This window comes from Paroedura picta, chromosome 10 (genome assembly GCF_049243985.1).
Source record: "Paroedura picta isolate Pp20150507F chromosome 10, Ppicta_v3.0, whole genome shotgun sequence".
Taxonomy (NCBI): domain Eukaryota; kingdom Metazoa; phylum Chordata; class Lepidosauria; order Squamata; family Gekkonidae; genus Paroedura; species Paroedura picta.
Genome location: NC_135378.1, coordinates 70,170,480 through 70,186,451, shown reverse-complemented (window position 1 = coordinate 70,186,451; position 15,972 = coordinate 70,170,480). Strand labels below are relative to the sequence as shown.

General features: G+C 45.4%; 1 protein-coding gene across 4 annotated transcripts in view; it reads right to left on the bottom strand.

Annotated features, from left to right (window-relative positions):
• The window catches only part of LOC143819285 (sodium/hydrogen exchanger 9B2-like), a 26,662-nt gene extending 10,690 nt beyond the window's left edge, over positions 1–15,972 (bottom strand). The window contains exons 1-5 of one of the 4 annotated variants that reach the window (XM_077300744.1): positions 14,287–15,972; positions 11,575–14,154; positions 6,841–6,940; positions 3,162–3,342; positions 1,931–2,101 (exon numbers count right to left, since the gene is read on the bottom strand). In XM_077300744.1, the coding sequence (XP_077156859.1) occupies positions 1,931–2,101; positions 3,162–3,342; positions 6,841–6,940; positions 11,575–11,591 (469 nt within the window). In that variant the 5' untranslated portion in view covers positions 11,592–14,154; positions 14,287–15,972. Of the gene's footprint in view, positions 1–1,930; positions 2,102–3,161; positions 3,343–4,690; positions 4,801–6,840; positions 6,941–8,311; positions 8,438–9,536; positions 11,295–11,574; positions 14,155–14,286 lie in introns of those variants that run through there. The other 3 variants (XM_077300745.1, XM_077300746.1, XM_077300747.1) reach the window with 3 other exon arrangements.

Below are 15,972 nucleotides of genomic sequence, written 5' to 3'. Positions count from 1 at the left end.
CACTGTGAAGGAATCCTGGGACAGCTGTGGAGGGGACCATGGCTCTGTGGTCAAGCATCTGCTTAGCATGCAGACGGTCCTTGCCATCTTCAAGTTAAACGAAACAGGCAGTAAGTGATGCGAAAGACCTTGAGACTCTGGAGAGCTGCTGCCACTCTGAGTAGAACATATTGAGTCTGATAGATCAGTGGGTCCACCTACTATTTTCTGTTAGGACCAACCAAAACATCACAAAACAGTATGCAAGCTTTTGAGTTCTGCAAGTCTCTTCATCAAGCAAGGGTGTTGGGAGAACGGGTTGATACAGAAGAGAAAATACATAGTTTTAGGGCATAGAATCTGAAATCTGCAGACGGTAGCTGTCAAATGTGATTCGGAACGTTTTGCAGATTCACCATGCCCTGAAGCAACCCGTCTATTTTCTTTCTCTTTGTCCCAATTTATTCATTGAGCTTTTCCAATGGAAAATCCTGCCCTGACATTGAATCATGTTTTGAGATATTTTGATTGCCCCAGCTTTTATTTTTGTGATTTTTCTATAGCTCAACTGAGCAACCTACAACCTCTGTGCAGAGCGAATTGGTTGGTAGTCAGCAGCCTTGAATGTAGGAAGGGGAGAGCAGGCACCTTTAGCTCAATAAACTAAGAGATAGACAAAGAATAATAACAAGGGAGATGAACTTGTCCCTATCATGTTATGTTCTCATGCTGATCTTTTCCTGGATCAAACTTTGTTTGGTGACCTTCTGTGCCTCGCTGTACTTAAACCACATGGCAGGTTGAAGCTTGAAATCTTTCTCATCGTTCGGTGAGGCCCACATCCCTTCTTATCTTTTATGCAGGGATTCACACCTGAAAGATTTACATTGGACATTTCTCTGCCACAGCTCAGCTCCCTTTGCTGCTCCTGTGATTTGGCTAGAAACGTTCTGTGTAAAACGTCCTTTTCATATGCACCTGAAAAAGTGAGGCCTGACTCATACTTATGCTGGGTTATTGGCTTGTACTAAAGGTCCATATTGATTTCTGTTGTTTGCTTCAGCAGACTAATATGGTTATCCTTCTGAATAAGCTGCCTGATGAGGGCAGGCATCCGGGATATAAAATCTCCAAGTAAGAAAGTAACAAAAAATATGTCCTTCACAGACAGAGCCAGATCTGTTTGGGTTTCTTGAGGAGGGGATGTTTTAGCTGTCAACCTGCTCAAGGATTCCTAGCTGGCTTTTAGTCGATCAGTCAATAAAGCTTAGACACATCTGCACGTTTGCAGAGCCTCAATATACAGTGCCTTTCGTGAGACATTGGAAGATCTCTGTAAATTAAACTTAAGAAGAAAAGGCTACCATTCATGCTTAAGAGACAAGCAGCCTTGAAGTATACCTCTCAACGGCCACTGAAGCAAGAAGGGTACAAGTCTGCTTAAGGACTGAACTGTAGCCTTCTTTTAATGCATGTTACAAGAAGATATAAGGTATGTATTCCTTTAACATGCCGGCCATGAAGTAAATGCTGTAGCACATTAAAATAGTCTCTCATCAGTTAATTAAGAAGAAGATTTTTTTTTGTACCCTGCTTTTCATTACCCAAAGGAGTCTCAGAGCGGCCTATCCCTTTCTCTCCCCACAAAAGACACCCTGTGAGGTTAGGTAGGGCTGAGAGAGCTCTTACAGAACTGCTTAGTGAAAACGGCTCTATCAGTGCTGAGGCAAGACCAAGGTCACCCAGCTGGCTGCACGTGGAAGAGTAGGGAATCAAACCCGGCTCTCCAGATTACAGGCTGCCACCAAGCTAAATCAAAGTTTAGTGGATTCATCTATCAAAGATTTACAGCTCCAATTTTAGGCAATGGATCATAATCAGACCATGGAAGATTACCCTTCTTTCAACAAGCCATCTGCATCATGCACCCATCTGACACTGAGATACCTACCAAGAAGAGGAGGAAGTGGAGGCAGGCCTGGTAACTTAATGAGCCCCATCAGTTTGCCACCAATGACAGCAAAAAAGAAGAGGAACAAAATTCCAAAGAGGTTCCCTCCAGGAAGACACTCCTGGCCCGTAATAGACCAGACCACGGCCCAGATCAGCACCGCGGCTACACCTAGGAGAAGACAGGGATTTAAAAAAATTAAGCATCACAGAACATTTAGTAGAGTGTTGAAACATTTGTGGAAGTTTCATTGGGGAAGGAGATTTTTAATGGATGAAACGAAAATTGTACTCATAGCATCAGTGCCATTTAAATTTTTCCCGGTTGCTTCTTTTCCTTCCCAGCTTTTCCCAAGCACTTCCTTTGAGTCCTACCAGTACTGTCCCAGTTGCTTAGTAATAATGGTTATGCACCAGGGTTAGTCAAACTGCGGTCCTCCAGATGTCCATGGACTACAATTCCCATGAGCAGTCGCTGGACATCTGGAGGGCCACAGTTTGACTACCCCTGCATACACAGCTGTGCAGGATCCAGACTGCAGACCAGCACAGCTGCTATGCTGGAATCTGAATGCACATTATACAATATTTAGGTTTCAGAGGGGTCAGTATTTTGAAACTGCTCAGGCTGCTTCCTGGTAAGCCATGGGTGGGCATTGGAAGGTACAGATGGAAAACCTGGATCCAACTACTAGGGGATATTCCAGTGATGGAAATTCACAAGTGCTAATGAGAGTTTATAATTACTCCTCTTTACTGTGCAAATTAAGAGCCTCTTGTGGCGCAGAGTGGTAAGGCAGCAGACATGCAGTCTGAAAGCTCTGCCCTTGAGGCTGGGAGTTCAATCCCAGCAGCCGGCTCAAGGTTGACTCAGCCTTCCATCCTTCCGAGGTCGGTAAAATGAGTACCCAGCTTGCTGGGGGGTAAACAGTAATGACGGGGAAGGCACTGGCAAACCACCCCGTATTGAGTCTGCCATGAAAACGCTAGAGGGCGTCACCCCAAGGGTCAGACATGACCCGGTGCTTGCACTGGGGATACCTTTACCTTTACTATGCAAATTGATCAATTCTCAGATTCACAGGACAATTTCTTATGATCATAGTAATTTAGCTAGTTACATGCGATTTTGACTGACCAAAATACATTCCAGTTACAACACAGTTTTTGTAGGTATATTTTGGACTGTGACCTGTTCTGAACCACACGGTGCGGTCCTTTCTTATACCTACCATACGTTACCGTTCTGCTAAGTATGCCTTGCGGAGGACAAGCACATATCTGCTTCAGTCTGCCCGGTGTCTTTCGTTCAGCCATGGGTTCTGGAGGCTGCTGCCCTGAACTGTTCAGCAGAGCGGTGGTTTCGGCCTGGGTATTACCATCAACAGCTTTGGAATCTGAAAGGCTGGCCTCCTGAATTAAAACAAGCAGAAAGCTGGGTGGATCTCTGCTGAGATGCCAGATACCCCTGGATGCATTCCTAGGCATATTTACTAGGAACGAAGGGACCGCGACAGCACTGATTTCTGAGTAAACGGTGGACCATAGAATTAATTAAATTCTGCAGTGTAAATGATCATTGGAGTCACAAAAAGAAAGCTAAAAGCAATGAGTGATGATACGAAGATCTGGTTGCACTTACCTTTTAATTCCTGGGGGCCTCAGGGTTTGTTAACAAAGACAAAACGGGGAAATGCCAAGTCCTCAAGGTGAAACAGATAAAGAACACTCAGAGAGCATCTGCTGAAGTCTAGCAAATGCAGAGCCTCTTCTCCTAACCAGCAGCTCCATTCTACATCAACAATCATGCTTGGAAGGAACAAACAAGACAAGTTCTGTCCCCCAACCCCAAGTAGTACAAATCTGATTATCTGTTGCTAGGGAAGATTTGTGTGTGTGTGTGCTCGCGTGTGTTGGGGAGTGGATATTTCTACCTCCTCTGCATGAATGTCTTAGGGGCATCTGGTTTCTCACTATTAGAAACAGAATTTGGGACGAGGTGGACCCATAGAACAGAATGTAGGACTAGATGGACGTAGGAGCTAGACGATCCTGTCATTTTCTTATATTCTTCTGGAGGTTAGCTGCACAGACCAAGGCAGTAAAAGCTCTAATGTCGAACCTGGCAAAAGTAGGCAGGAGGCTAGATATGGAATCTGGGAAACACGTGTAGCGTTGGTACCCATTTGGGTTCACAGCATCACATACGTATGATTGCGGTAATCTTTCAACCACCCTGTAAGGCAGGCCAGGATTATCTGAGAGGCAGGGACTTGGCTAAGTTGGTTTTTATATTCTGCTTCTCACTGCCCAAAGGAGTCTCAAAGTAGCTCACGATCTAGTCCAGTGAGTCTGCTGCCAAGATGAGATTGAAATCAGCAAATCTTCCTGATCACAGCTTAATTGCTGTGCTACACCAGATTCTTGGCAGAAATACGGAGGACTGCAGAGGGGCATAAGTCTGTGAGGGCTTGCAAAGCACCTTTCATGAGACCACTTAGACCATCTCAAAACTTGGGCTGGCTCTGGGACTGGTACATCCTGTTCTGTTGAACCACCTGTTTGGTAGTCAGGGATTGGCCAGCATGACTGCTGGAACCCACCCGCCCAGAAGATGCCTCCACTCCACCTCTTAATCCTGGCACTTCAGAGGCACTCATTCCTACAGCCTAATTATTGGCCCGTTTCCAGAAAAACCTGATGAAGAATGGCCAAACAAAGTTCCACGTGTTTACCACTATTTCCGCGTCCCAAAACATACCTTCAATTTTTCCTTTCGCCAGTGAAGATTTTGTCAAAAATGTAATGATATTGTCCTTCACTGGTTCAGTGCAAATCTGTGGGGAGGTTTTAAAGCTCTGAAGTGTCAAAGTTCCCTTTTTAATCAATGATTTACCTGAGGGAAAGTTGTTCAGCACCTGCCTGTATGAAAGTGAGACTTCTGGGCATAGCATCCTCCCAAATGCAAGATGGCCGCCACTGACTAAGCAGGCTTGCAGCAAGAAACAGAGGTAGGAAAATTGTGGCAATGCAGGGAAAGGGAGGGAGGAGGGGGCAGGGGCAGCATCCTGAGAAGGGAGTTCTGCATTGATCCAGCAATCTCTGAGTTGCTCTGTATGATTGTGAGAGGAAATCTGCACAATCAAATAACCTCTGTCTCTGTTCTCTCTCTGCAAAATGTGGCATGCTTTGTGCATTCTCAATACTTTTGCCATATAACCTGTGTTATGATGAGCGGTTGGGCTTATTGCTCAAGGGTCAGCTCTGCAAGTGCTTGAAGATCGTTTTCATGTTCATTTGGTTTGCAGTCTCTGGTAAGAGTAGAGTACACTGTTGTAAGGAATACTGTCACAGGTTCAGGTTTCTCCTCTTTGGGAGAACAACAGTGGATTACACTACTCAAAACGTAGCAACTTCTCGGAAAAACAATCAAGATAAGAAGTACTTTACAGGATGGATGAGTGCCAAACTGCCTGTTAAATTTCCCTCACGTCCTCCCTAGTCTACCGCACTGACTTTCAGGAAGACACAGGTTCCAGGTAGGGCAGGTCTGTTCCAGCTTGGGAAATTCCTGGAGATTTAAGGGTGGCACCTGGGGAGGGTGGAATTTGGGGGAGCAACTCAGCAAGGAAGTGATGCGACAGACCCCCCCCCCCCCAAAGCTGCCATTTCCTTCAGGGAAGGGTTCTCCAAAGGTTAGCTCAAGCTGTAGATCAGAGGTAGTCAAACTGCGGCCCTCCAGATGTCCATGGACTACAATTCCCAGGAGCCCCTGCCAGCGTAGTCCATGGAATTGTAGTCCATGTACATCTGGAGGGCTGCAGTTTGACTACCCCTGCTGTAGATATTTAAGTTTCACCTGGAGGTTCGTAGCTCATAGTTCTGAGCTTGAAATTCAACTGCCGTGTGCACAAAGCCTGATTTGCATCAGAACTGTGACCGCTTCAGCCATGCTATTTCCTTGACACGGAACAGCCTCAAAGAGCTATTATTTGCCCCACGAAATGGTGGTTTCCTGAATGGGACAAACCTCAGCCCCTCAAGTTCGTTTCAGGAGAATAAAATAGTGTGGAGCTGGTGGCTTAACACCCCCCCTCCAAGTTGTTGAAATCAGGTCTGCATGCCCCTGGGAAACTGAGTTCCAAGCATGGTGTATGTCTGACTGAAAGTCCTTGTGGTGGACTGAGGGAGGGGCTGAGGAAAACGCAACATACAGTAACTTATAGTAACGTCCTAGAGTAACATGTGGGAAGTTCTTTCAAGTTCTGAAACTGCAATATAAATAAATGCTATTATATTGCCACCTGCAGCTTATGCAATTCAATAGAATTTCTCTGAAGCCAAAATCATTAAGTAAGGGATCTTGCTCCTTGAAAGTAGACAGCCAGATCCTTCGTGTGTCAGAATCAAGTCCTATTGAGTTTATAGGGCTTTTTTACTTTGCTCAAGATGTGGGGGGTTTTTAAGGGGAAAGTCAGCTGGGAAAGGGGAAATGTGTGTGTTTAACGTGTCCTGGGGCTGCTGCTGGGGAGAGGAGTTTGAGCTCTTTCGCCTACGCTGCTTTCCATGTGCAAAGCAACAGGTGATATTTACTCTGCAGGTTTACTTGGGGATTCTTATCAGGAGAATGAGTTAACCCCCCCCCCTCATGTGCTGTGGTTCAGAAACAAACAAGAAGGTCCTAGAGATAGGAAGGAAGGAAGGAAGGAAGGAAGGAAGGAAGGAAGGAAGGAAGGAAGGAAGGAAGGAAGGAAGGAAGGAAGGAAGGAAGGAAGGAAGGAAGGAAGGAAGGAAACCACTGTGATCCTGATCGCAGGACATATGTACGCTTGTTCCTAACACCTACATCCTTTTGAGAAAAGACAAACTTCAGGTGTTAAATAGAGTTGCAAAAGACCGCAAGAAAATTACCTTGGCCATGTGATGTGTAGGAAGGTCGTTGCTTGCACTAGCAGATGATGCTCTGTCCTCTGTCTCTGACGCCAGGTCATCTTCTGCCATCCTGCCCACACTAAAATGTAGAAAAGTACATGCTGATTGACAAACGTACTTTTCATATGCCAGAAATTCACCAACCAACTTCCAGAGATTCTGTAGCAGCCACAAGGACTTAAAGACAAAAATTACTCTCTTCTCCAAAACTGCATGGTAGTTCCTTGCTAATGCCTTGCATGCATGCTCTAGATAATTTTTCAAGGTTTTTATTACAGGAAAAGGCTAATCCAAGTTTTGTTGTGACAAAATAAAGAGAGGCACATAGCTATCTTAACCTGGCTCTCCAGATTAGAGGCCACCCCTCTTAACCACTATACCAAGCTGGCTCTCAATCAGCAATGAAGCTAAATCTCACAGAGGATTTCTCAGTGTGCAACTGAGTTCTGCAGAGCCTGCAAGATGGAGCTCTTCCACCAAGCCTACAGTTGAGACCAGTGGAAACCCACCAATACGATCTGGCAGGGGGCCCTTTATTTGTCCCCTTTTCTATCTCCCCCCACCCCTTCCAAATGTGGCTATATTAAACTTGGAAAAATCTGGTTGTAATTTGAGTTAAGTTTTACATTATTTTAATGCTTAATATTGATTAATTGGTTTTTCTGTTACAGAATATACCTATGTATATATATACTTATGTATATTTTAGGGTTAGTCACTGCCCCAAGATGATTGGCTTGAGAAGGGCACTATATAAATCAATCAATCGATAAAGTTTCCTTTGGGGTCACTGCTCACAAAACTGAATTCCCCTTTCTTTGGACAACTCTTATACCCCCCCCTTTTTTTTTGAGAGCCAAGCCCTTTTTCAAAAGCATCGATATAGTCCGTTTGCTAAAATTGCTGTCACATAAATGTAGGCGAGGCTGCGACAGCAGCTTCTGAGACAGAAAACGCAGTGCCCATTCCCATTCATACAATGTGAAGATTGTTCTATGTTAGTAAAGAACAGGGTGGTTTTGTTTAATGATGGTGATAAGGTGGTTTGCTTTCCAGAAGCCCAGCGACTGAAACAGCTCAAAAGCATTCACAAGAGAGAATCTATGCTCCCCTCTAGGAAGCTGTAGCCACAACACACTGCAGTTCTGTGGCATATGTACACGCATCAGATAGATGCACAGCACGCATGTACTGCAGGCTTATACAGCTATGTAAGCTGTGTATGCACACCGTTTGGGACAATGTTGTCCAAGGGCCACTGGCTTCCCCACCAGTAGCAGGGACTGGTTCTCCACCACCAGGCACACAAGGAACTTTCTATACAATGCAAGAAAACTGGCTCTCTCTTTCAGTGTTTATTTTCAGTGGCTTGTGTGGGCATGCAAATTAACTTTTGAAGATGTATTTGCAAGGCAAAAAATAAAAAATAAAAAGGGTGGATTGCACTCACATGGTATGTTGGCTCCTTACGGTTACCAGCCACTAATTTCTTTTTTTCCTTGTTTCTTTAGGAGACACATATGCTCCTTGCCTCTCCAGACCCTCTTGAGGCAGCTCACCACTAAAATGTAGAACACGGCAAAGCGCACGAACGCCTGGCATCTAATCCACCATCCCAAATTCATCCTAAGCATTTGCCAGTCGGCCGACTTACAGGTGTACCGGAGCTTCAGGCATCGCTTGCGTGGAATTTCACTCTCACTGACCGAACTTGAAGTCTGACTCAAAAGCTTCTGGACTATAGCAATAATGGGACCATCACAACAGTCGGGCACATCTGGTCAAGCTGTGCTTAGGCTGCCATCAGGTGCGTCAAAAGTGGCTGCCCAGGAAAGTCAGGAGACTTTTGCAGACCCCATCCAGGATTAGCCCAGGAGCACCCTGGTGACTGAACATCCCAAAGCATTCCGCAGGCTCCTTGCAAGGTGGGCCATTTCGGGAAGCCTCCTCTTCCTTTGCTAAATAAAGGAGCCGGACTCAGCACTGGGCCTCTAAGAGCAGGGGTAGTCAACCTGTGGTCCTCCAGATGTCCATGGACTACAATTCCAGCGTTTGCTGGCAGGGGCTCATGGGAATTGTAGTCCATTAACATCTGGAGGACCACAGGTTGACTACCCCTGCTCTAGCACGCCCTGATTCTTAGCCAGGCTACCATAGATCCAGGTGGGTCGTTCTGTTAGTCTGAAGCGGCAGAGCAAAGTGGGAGTCCAGGGGCCCCTTTAAGGCCAACGGCGTTGGAGTCGAAAGGCTGCATTGTTTCTGTGTGCATTGCTTGTGCTTATGCCTTGACTACAATTTCGCGGGCCGCTCCACCTGTGTCCCCAGCGCTGGCCTACAATTCCCGCCCACTCGCCCCTTCTGCTCTCGGCCAAGGCGCACGGGATCCGCTCCCTTCTTTCCAAACACGTGCAAAAGAGCCGGCAAGTCGAGAATCGCCCGGCCTCGCCCAGCGGGAAAGCAGCCGAGGAGCCGATTCCGGCCAGCGCGCCCCAAACAGGTCATCCTCCGCCCTCCGCTTGCTTTTGCTCCGCGGGCGACAGGACTGCCTGCTGGCACACAGACCCCCGAGCCTGCCTAAATCCCGCCCCGCCCCCGACGCGCGCCCCCGGGTCGGCCGAACGGAGCGCGCACGTGTCCGCCTTCAGGCCGGGGGCAGCAAGGCAGAAGCACCTTACCGAGTGACGGCCGGCGAGCCCCGCGCGGAGGCCTTCCCGGGATTGCTGCGCCTCCTCCTGTGGCCGCTGGAAGCAAGCCGGGCCCCCTCCTGCCAGCCCGCGCCCACGCCTGCAGCCAAGCCAAGCGCACCGATCCCCGTTTCGCCTCGAAGGCCGCGCCGGCCGCGAAGAATAGCGGTCCCTCCCTAGGCCCTGCCCTGCCCTGGGAGTGGGGCGTGGAGGCCAAGAGGCAGCGCGCAGCCCCCGGCACACACACACAGAGAGAGGAAGAGAGGCGCGGGTGCCATGAAGACCGACCCGGGGAGCCAGCGCCGACGGAGCGCGCATAGGAGGCGCATGGCAAGGCCGAGCTCTACAGGCGCTTGCTTAAGAGTAAGCCCCCGCCCCGCCCCCAACAAAGAAGAGGCTTCACGGTGGGCCGTAGCGAGGGCTGTGGGGTCCCACCTGGCCACAGGAGGGGGATGGAGTCTGGGGAGGACAGTGGGGTGCAATGCCGTGGAGTTACCCCTCCAAAGCATCTCTGTAGTTTGGAGAAGAGCTGTCATTCTGGGAGGCTGGCATCTCTAGCTGCAGCCCCATGACCTGGCAGACAGAAAAGGCCCTGCCTAAGGAAATTTGTGCTAGGGAGCAGGAAAGACACCCCCCCCCCCCGCCGCCAATGAACAACAGGTTCGTAGGTGTGGGATCTACTGAGCTTCCCTACCTGGAGAGCTATGGTTCTGGACCTTCTAAATCTGGGACTGACCCCTGGGATTCTCAGTCCTTATGCTGAAAGCCTAGGCCTGATCACAGTTATTTATTTATTTATTTTTAATACCCAGTTTACTTTTATGCATGTAAAACATGTTTCGAGAAATTGTTCCTGAAGGAGACATTGTTTCGGAGGGAAATGGAAGGAAATATGATTTTTTTAAAAAATCAAGCACAGCTGCAGCCCACATACTTCATTTGAAGTTTTTAAAGGTTTTAAAAGAGTACCTTTTATTTTCATTAGAAACCCAAATGGGGGCTACCAATTTATCCATTTCGCAATTGTAAAAGTATTACTTTTACTGCACAATAAAGTGGAAGAAATTATGCATTCAATTTGCAGAGATTAGAGGGTTTTTTTTTTTTTTACACCAGAGAAGAATTTTAAGTACACGTTGTGGGATTTGGGAACCACTGTAATAAACCCGTATTGTACCCACTGGCTTCACTTAGTTCTTTACAGAGATCCACAAATCCAACAGGAAACCCCTAAAAACCATTATTTCAGACACATTGTACTTCATAACAAAGATGTTACAAGAAATTAAAATATGCAAGACAATTACATACGCAACTGACTAAACATTCCTAGCATACACACCCACAACAGTTTCATGTTGTACTATATGGCAGAAAAGCCGATACACAGATCACCTGCTCATTCGCTTCCCCCCATATTATGTGCATGAGTATTATTTATTTCACTTTATACACCACTTATCTCCTCAACGGGACCCCAAAGTGGCCTATAATATTCTCCCATTTTATCCTTGCAAAACTCTGCGACGTAGCTCAGACAGAGAGAGTGACCGGCCCAAGGTTGCTCCCATGAGCTTCCAGGGCTGAGTGGAGATTTGAACATGGGCATCCTGGATCTTAACATTCTACACCATGCAGCCTCTTGAGTATTAAATGTATATGTGACAAACGGCCGGTCAGTGAGTAAAACCAAAAATAAATTCTATAGCATTTGGAGATCTTCCTCAGGGCAATCTACACAAGTAAACTCTGAAAAATTCAAATACAAAGTACATTTTAGAAACACAGATAAAAGACAAAAAAGTTCCTAATACAATATAAATACATAGTAGTTTAAACTATGTGCATATAGAAATCAAAACTAACGACAAAAAAGAAATGTGTATCTTGGGATATTAAAATTCAGAGCAAGTACAAGAGAAAATACAGCTTCATAGGACAAGAGGAATTGGTGAAGTACTGATTTTATAATATAAATCTGCCTATCCTCTAGTTGAAGGAAATGGCAAATTCCACATAAGAGACTTACTTTGAGATCATGTACATGCAAGCGCCCCTTGCAAACCAGAACTTGACCTTCCTTGCATGACTAAGTTAATGACTGAGAAAATTCTTATATATATATGGGAGTGGAAGAGAAATAAGATGGACCATGTGCCTAAATCAGCAATGAAACCTCAAGATATTAATTTAACCCCTTAGGGTTCATGCTTAGTAGTAATAACAAGCTCCATTCTGTTTCATTTTTGATAGAAACCGACCAGTGTAACTATTTCCATGGAGCCCAAATCCATGATATCTATGGATTTATGATAATTAAAGGGGAAAAAGTTTACTAAAGAAAAAAAAGTTTACTTTTCTTTAGATGAACTCATGAGGTCCAGCACTGGAGAAGTAAATAGAGGGAGGCTGCTCCACAATTAGGATGCCAAAAGACCTGGAGAAAAAAGCCCTGCTCATTCAATAAGAGCCTTAATAAAATCAGAATCCAGTAGCACCTTTAAGACCAACAAAGATTTATTCAAGTCATGTGCTTGCACTCGAGTGCTTGCACTCGAATGCTCACGCCCTGAATAAATCTTTGTTGGTCTTAAATCTTTGTTGGTGCTACTGGACTCTGATTTTATTATGCTGCTTCAGACCAACATGGCTACCCATTTGAATTTATCCTAATAAGAGGCTTGTTATGTATCAGAGTTTTTACTGCTCTGCTATGTGTATGGTCTGGACCACTGAAAACCAACCACTTGGGAGACCTGATTATTTGCTTCGCTGTCAAGTTCTTCTATTTGTTTGCCCCACAGTGGTCCAGAACCACCCATAGGTAGAGTCTTTGCTAGATCAGGGTTGATAGTTGGCTGTATTTGATAGTTAATTGCTGACTTTGTCTGAAATACTAACAACTGGCTCTGGTGGGAAAAAAATGGGCAAAACCTTCTCAACCAGATCTGGCCACTTTTGCTTTCTGCAGAAGATCTTGCCTCCCCGTATTTGGAGAGGAAAGCAGTATTAGATCTAGGCCACTGCTGGATGAACAAGTGGAAGAAGAGCTGGTTTTTTTGTATCCGGCTTTTTACTACCTGAAGGTGTCTCAAAGCAGCTTACTCTGGCCTACCCTTCCTCTTCCCACAAGAGTCAGGTGAGGTCGAGAGAGTAGGTGTGTAGGCTCTACCCCCTCCCAGGTGCAGAAACCATGAAAGAACTCAACCTTGGAGAAGGAGCAAGGGAAGCAGCCACTTCCCTAGCTTGTGACTGAGGCAGGAGAGGAAAAGCCATGGACCCCCTCTGGAGCTTCCACGGACCCCTGGTCGGGAATTCCTGAACTAAACTATTCAATAAATCACATCCTGATACAACTAGGCTTAAAAAGTGATTGACTTTAATATCATAGAAGACTTTCATAATGTTGTCAGATTTCACCACAATTGTCTGTAAAATATATAAAATCAAAGGGTCTAAGATACTGTGAAAGAATATTCCCCTTTGAGCAGAAAAAAACATATTTCATCCTTCTGGATGAATGATACCGTTGAAGTTTCTGAAGGTATTTTTTCCATGCAAACTCTTAAAACATGAGGAGCGTTGATAGATTAATATTTTGACATTTTGGTAAATATTTGATGTATTTATACGTGTAGGAAAATTTGCAGGCTGACAAACCACCAGCAGGGAAGCTGTAATTTTGTAGAGGTGTTGCCCGGCATCCTTACCACCTCTTTTGATCTCACTTAAAGTAGCTGGATCAAGTTCCCTTTGCTATATATGACCTTGCCAGGTGTCATTGGAAACAATGAAAAATGGGATTTGGGTGCGCGCTCAGCTGGAGTTCAGCTACTAGCTTTGTTTGGCTTCCTCATAATGAATAAGGAAGCCAGATTTGATCTCAAGTGGAGTCAGGCTTTACACGTATTAATCAGATGATATATAATCATCAGACCTGAGGCCGTATCCAAAAGCAAAAGGGAAAAAAAGCTGCAAGTTATTAAACCATTAAGCCTTCCACCTGTAAACAATTCATTGCAGCTTTAGATGTTTGTAGCCCAGAGAGACCAAACTGACCTGGACCTTTGCCCATAGTAACTCTGTTCCTTTGGGCATCTCATAGCTATCCATGAACTCTGCTGTCCATGATACAAAGACTGCTGCAGGCACATACTGTTCTCGACACTGAGAAAGCGAAAACCATAATAATTTAATACAGAACAAACCTTGGTTGATTGTTTCAGGAACTGGGCTGGACAGGAGAAGTCCAGAAGCTTCTTTTCAATGAACATATTTTCTTAGATAAATAATAAACTTTGCTAAATTATTCCTCGCTTTCTTGTGCCTGGCCATGCTCACAGTTGTAGTAGATACAATGTCTGTGTATCTCCTGCCCAGAACATTTGAGCATGCTAACATCTGTCTCGAAAGATCCAGTGTAAGTAGGTGGCAAAACTGGGTGGGTCAGGTGGTTGGAATTTGGATAGCCGCCGCTTAGAGTGGGCAGAAACGTTTACTAGAAATCTCCATTCTAAAAAAAAATCCATGTCACAATGCAGATTAAAAATCCTGGTTTTGGGAGGTGGGTGAAAAACATCAGTGGAGCAAATCAGCAGGGGTAGTCAACCTGTGGTCCTCCAGATGTCCATGGACTACAATTCCCATGAGCCCCTGCCAGCAAATGCTGGCAGGGGCTCATGGAAATTGTAGTCCATGGACATCTGGAGGACCACAGGTTGACTACCCCGAGGCAGTGTACCTGTTGGTTGCCCTCTTGGCTGTAGCCTGTCTGCTGGAGGAGGCAGAAAGTGACCTATTCCAAACTAGACAAGAATCACCAGACAAGAATTCACAGAATATGATAATCCATGGGGGTCTAAGCAGACAATGTGCTGCAGAAATGACTGGGAAGTAGTGCAGGCACCTCAGGCCTTGTACTTCCAGCACAACAAAAACGCAAAGAGGAATTTTGTTCATTTGCCTTTCCGCCACATCAGGAGCACTAAGCCAGCCTCACGAGGAAAATGTGCAGCCTTCCCCTTTTTCATATGACTTTAGAAGTATGGGACCAGGTGAGCGGCTGCTTGAACGCTCTTACCACTTGTGTTGTGCGCAAAACAACCCACAACTGTCCACATTCTGAACACATCACTGATAATCCATGACACTGTTTTCTTGAGTATAAAATGATGTAATGGTGTAAAATTCAGAGTGTAAAAGGGAAAGAAAGGAAGAAAGGAAGAAAGAACCTACTTATCTACCTACCTGGGTACAGTTTTAAGGCAAATATTGCCCTTTTCCTTCTGGCTTTAAGCCCACTTTGATGTCTTTGCTGTCCATATGTTGGAACCCCTTTGGGATGGGTCATTAGCAGTGTGCTGAATACCCATAAACCATGTTGAGATGTCAATCAGCAGGCTCATCACTGCTAGCCCAAACTGCCTGTGAGAGCAAATGGACTGCTTTGTCACTTCCAAAGGCCTAGAAGGAGGGCCAAGAAATTGCTTGTTGGCAATGCACTGCAGACCCAAATCAGGCCCAGGCCTTTGAGGCAACTTTAGAATTGCTAATTTCCCCTCTAAAATGGCGTCAGCAGTCATGGGTTGGGCCATGTCCATTGTAAAGTACAGCTTGGCCCTTAGCGTGAATGGAGAAGAACGGCATTCTTCTCATGAAAGCAGCAATGGCGTTGCTTGACCACAACAGCGCCATCTGCTGACAGAAATTCAAACTATGGAAAGAGATTATGGCAACTCTGAATTTGTGGCTGGCTTTCCAGTTAGTCAGTCATGCTTCAGCTCTTCCCATTCCACCAATTATGGAACCATGATGACACAGAGCTGACCATGCTCCATGCTAAACATGTGCCTCTGTGGTTCAAAAGCAATATTCTGCACACTCAAACGCCAGTAACTTAACGACTGTAGCCAAGCTACATTTAAGATAAATGGACTTCAATTTTGTTCTACAGCCAAGTAGTTACAGTTCAACAATGACAATAATACAGTTCAATCTGATAGAAAATGTTTAAGGAACTGTGTTGCCTTAATGTTAAAATTAATCTGAAGCTAGACTGGATTCTGAAGGGATTCAGTAAACTCCTGTCAGGAAGCACAGAAGATCTTTTGACACACAGATGGAAAATTTTGTGCAAAGGTATCTCTGGATATTCTTCCACTTCCTGGAGTTTGCACTCATTGTCTATATAGCAATGACCTGGTCTCCGTCAAAGTATTTGAAAGGAACGTTAAATGTTAATAAGCATCAGCTACTGAATCTTCCCAAGATGGGCTTCTGGGACTATTATTACTAATGACATGAAGAAATACCTTTATAGGTGGCCTGCTGCCACGACTACAAGAGAAGTGTTATTAAATCCACCCTCTATAATCTCCCAGTTGTGAATCCAAGACTGAACTTCTGTGGGCTTCACTGACCCCGGCAA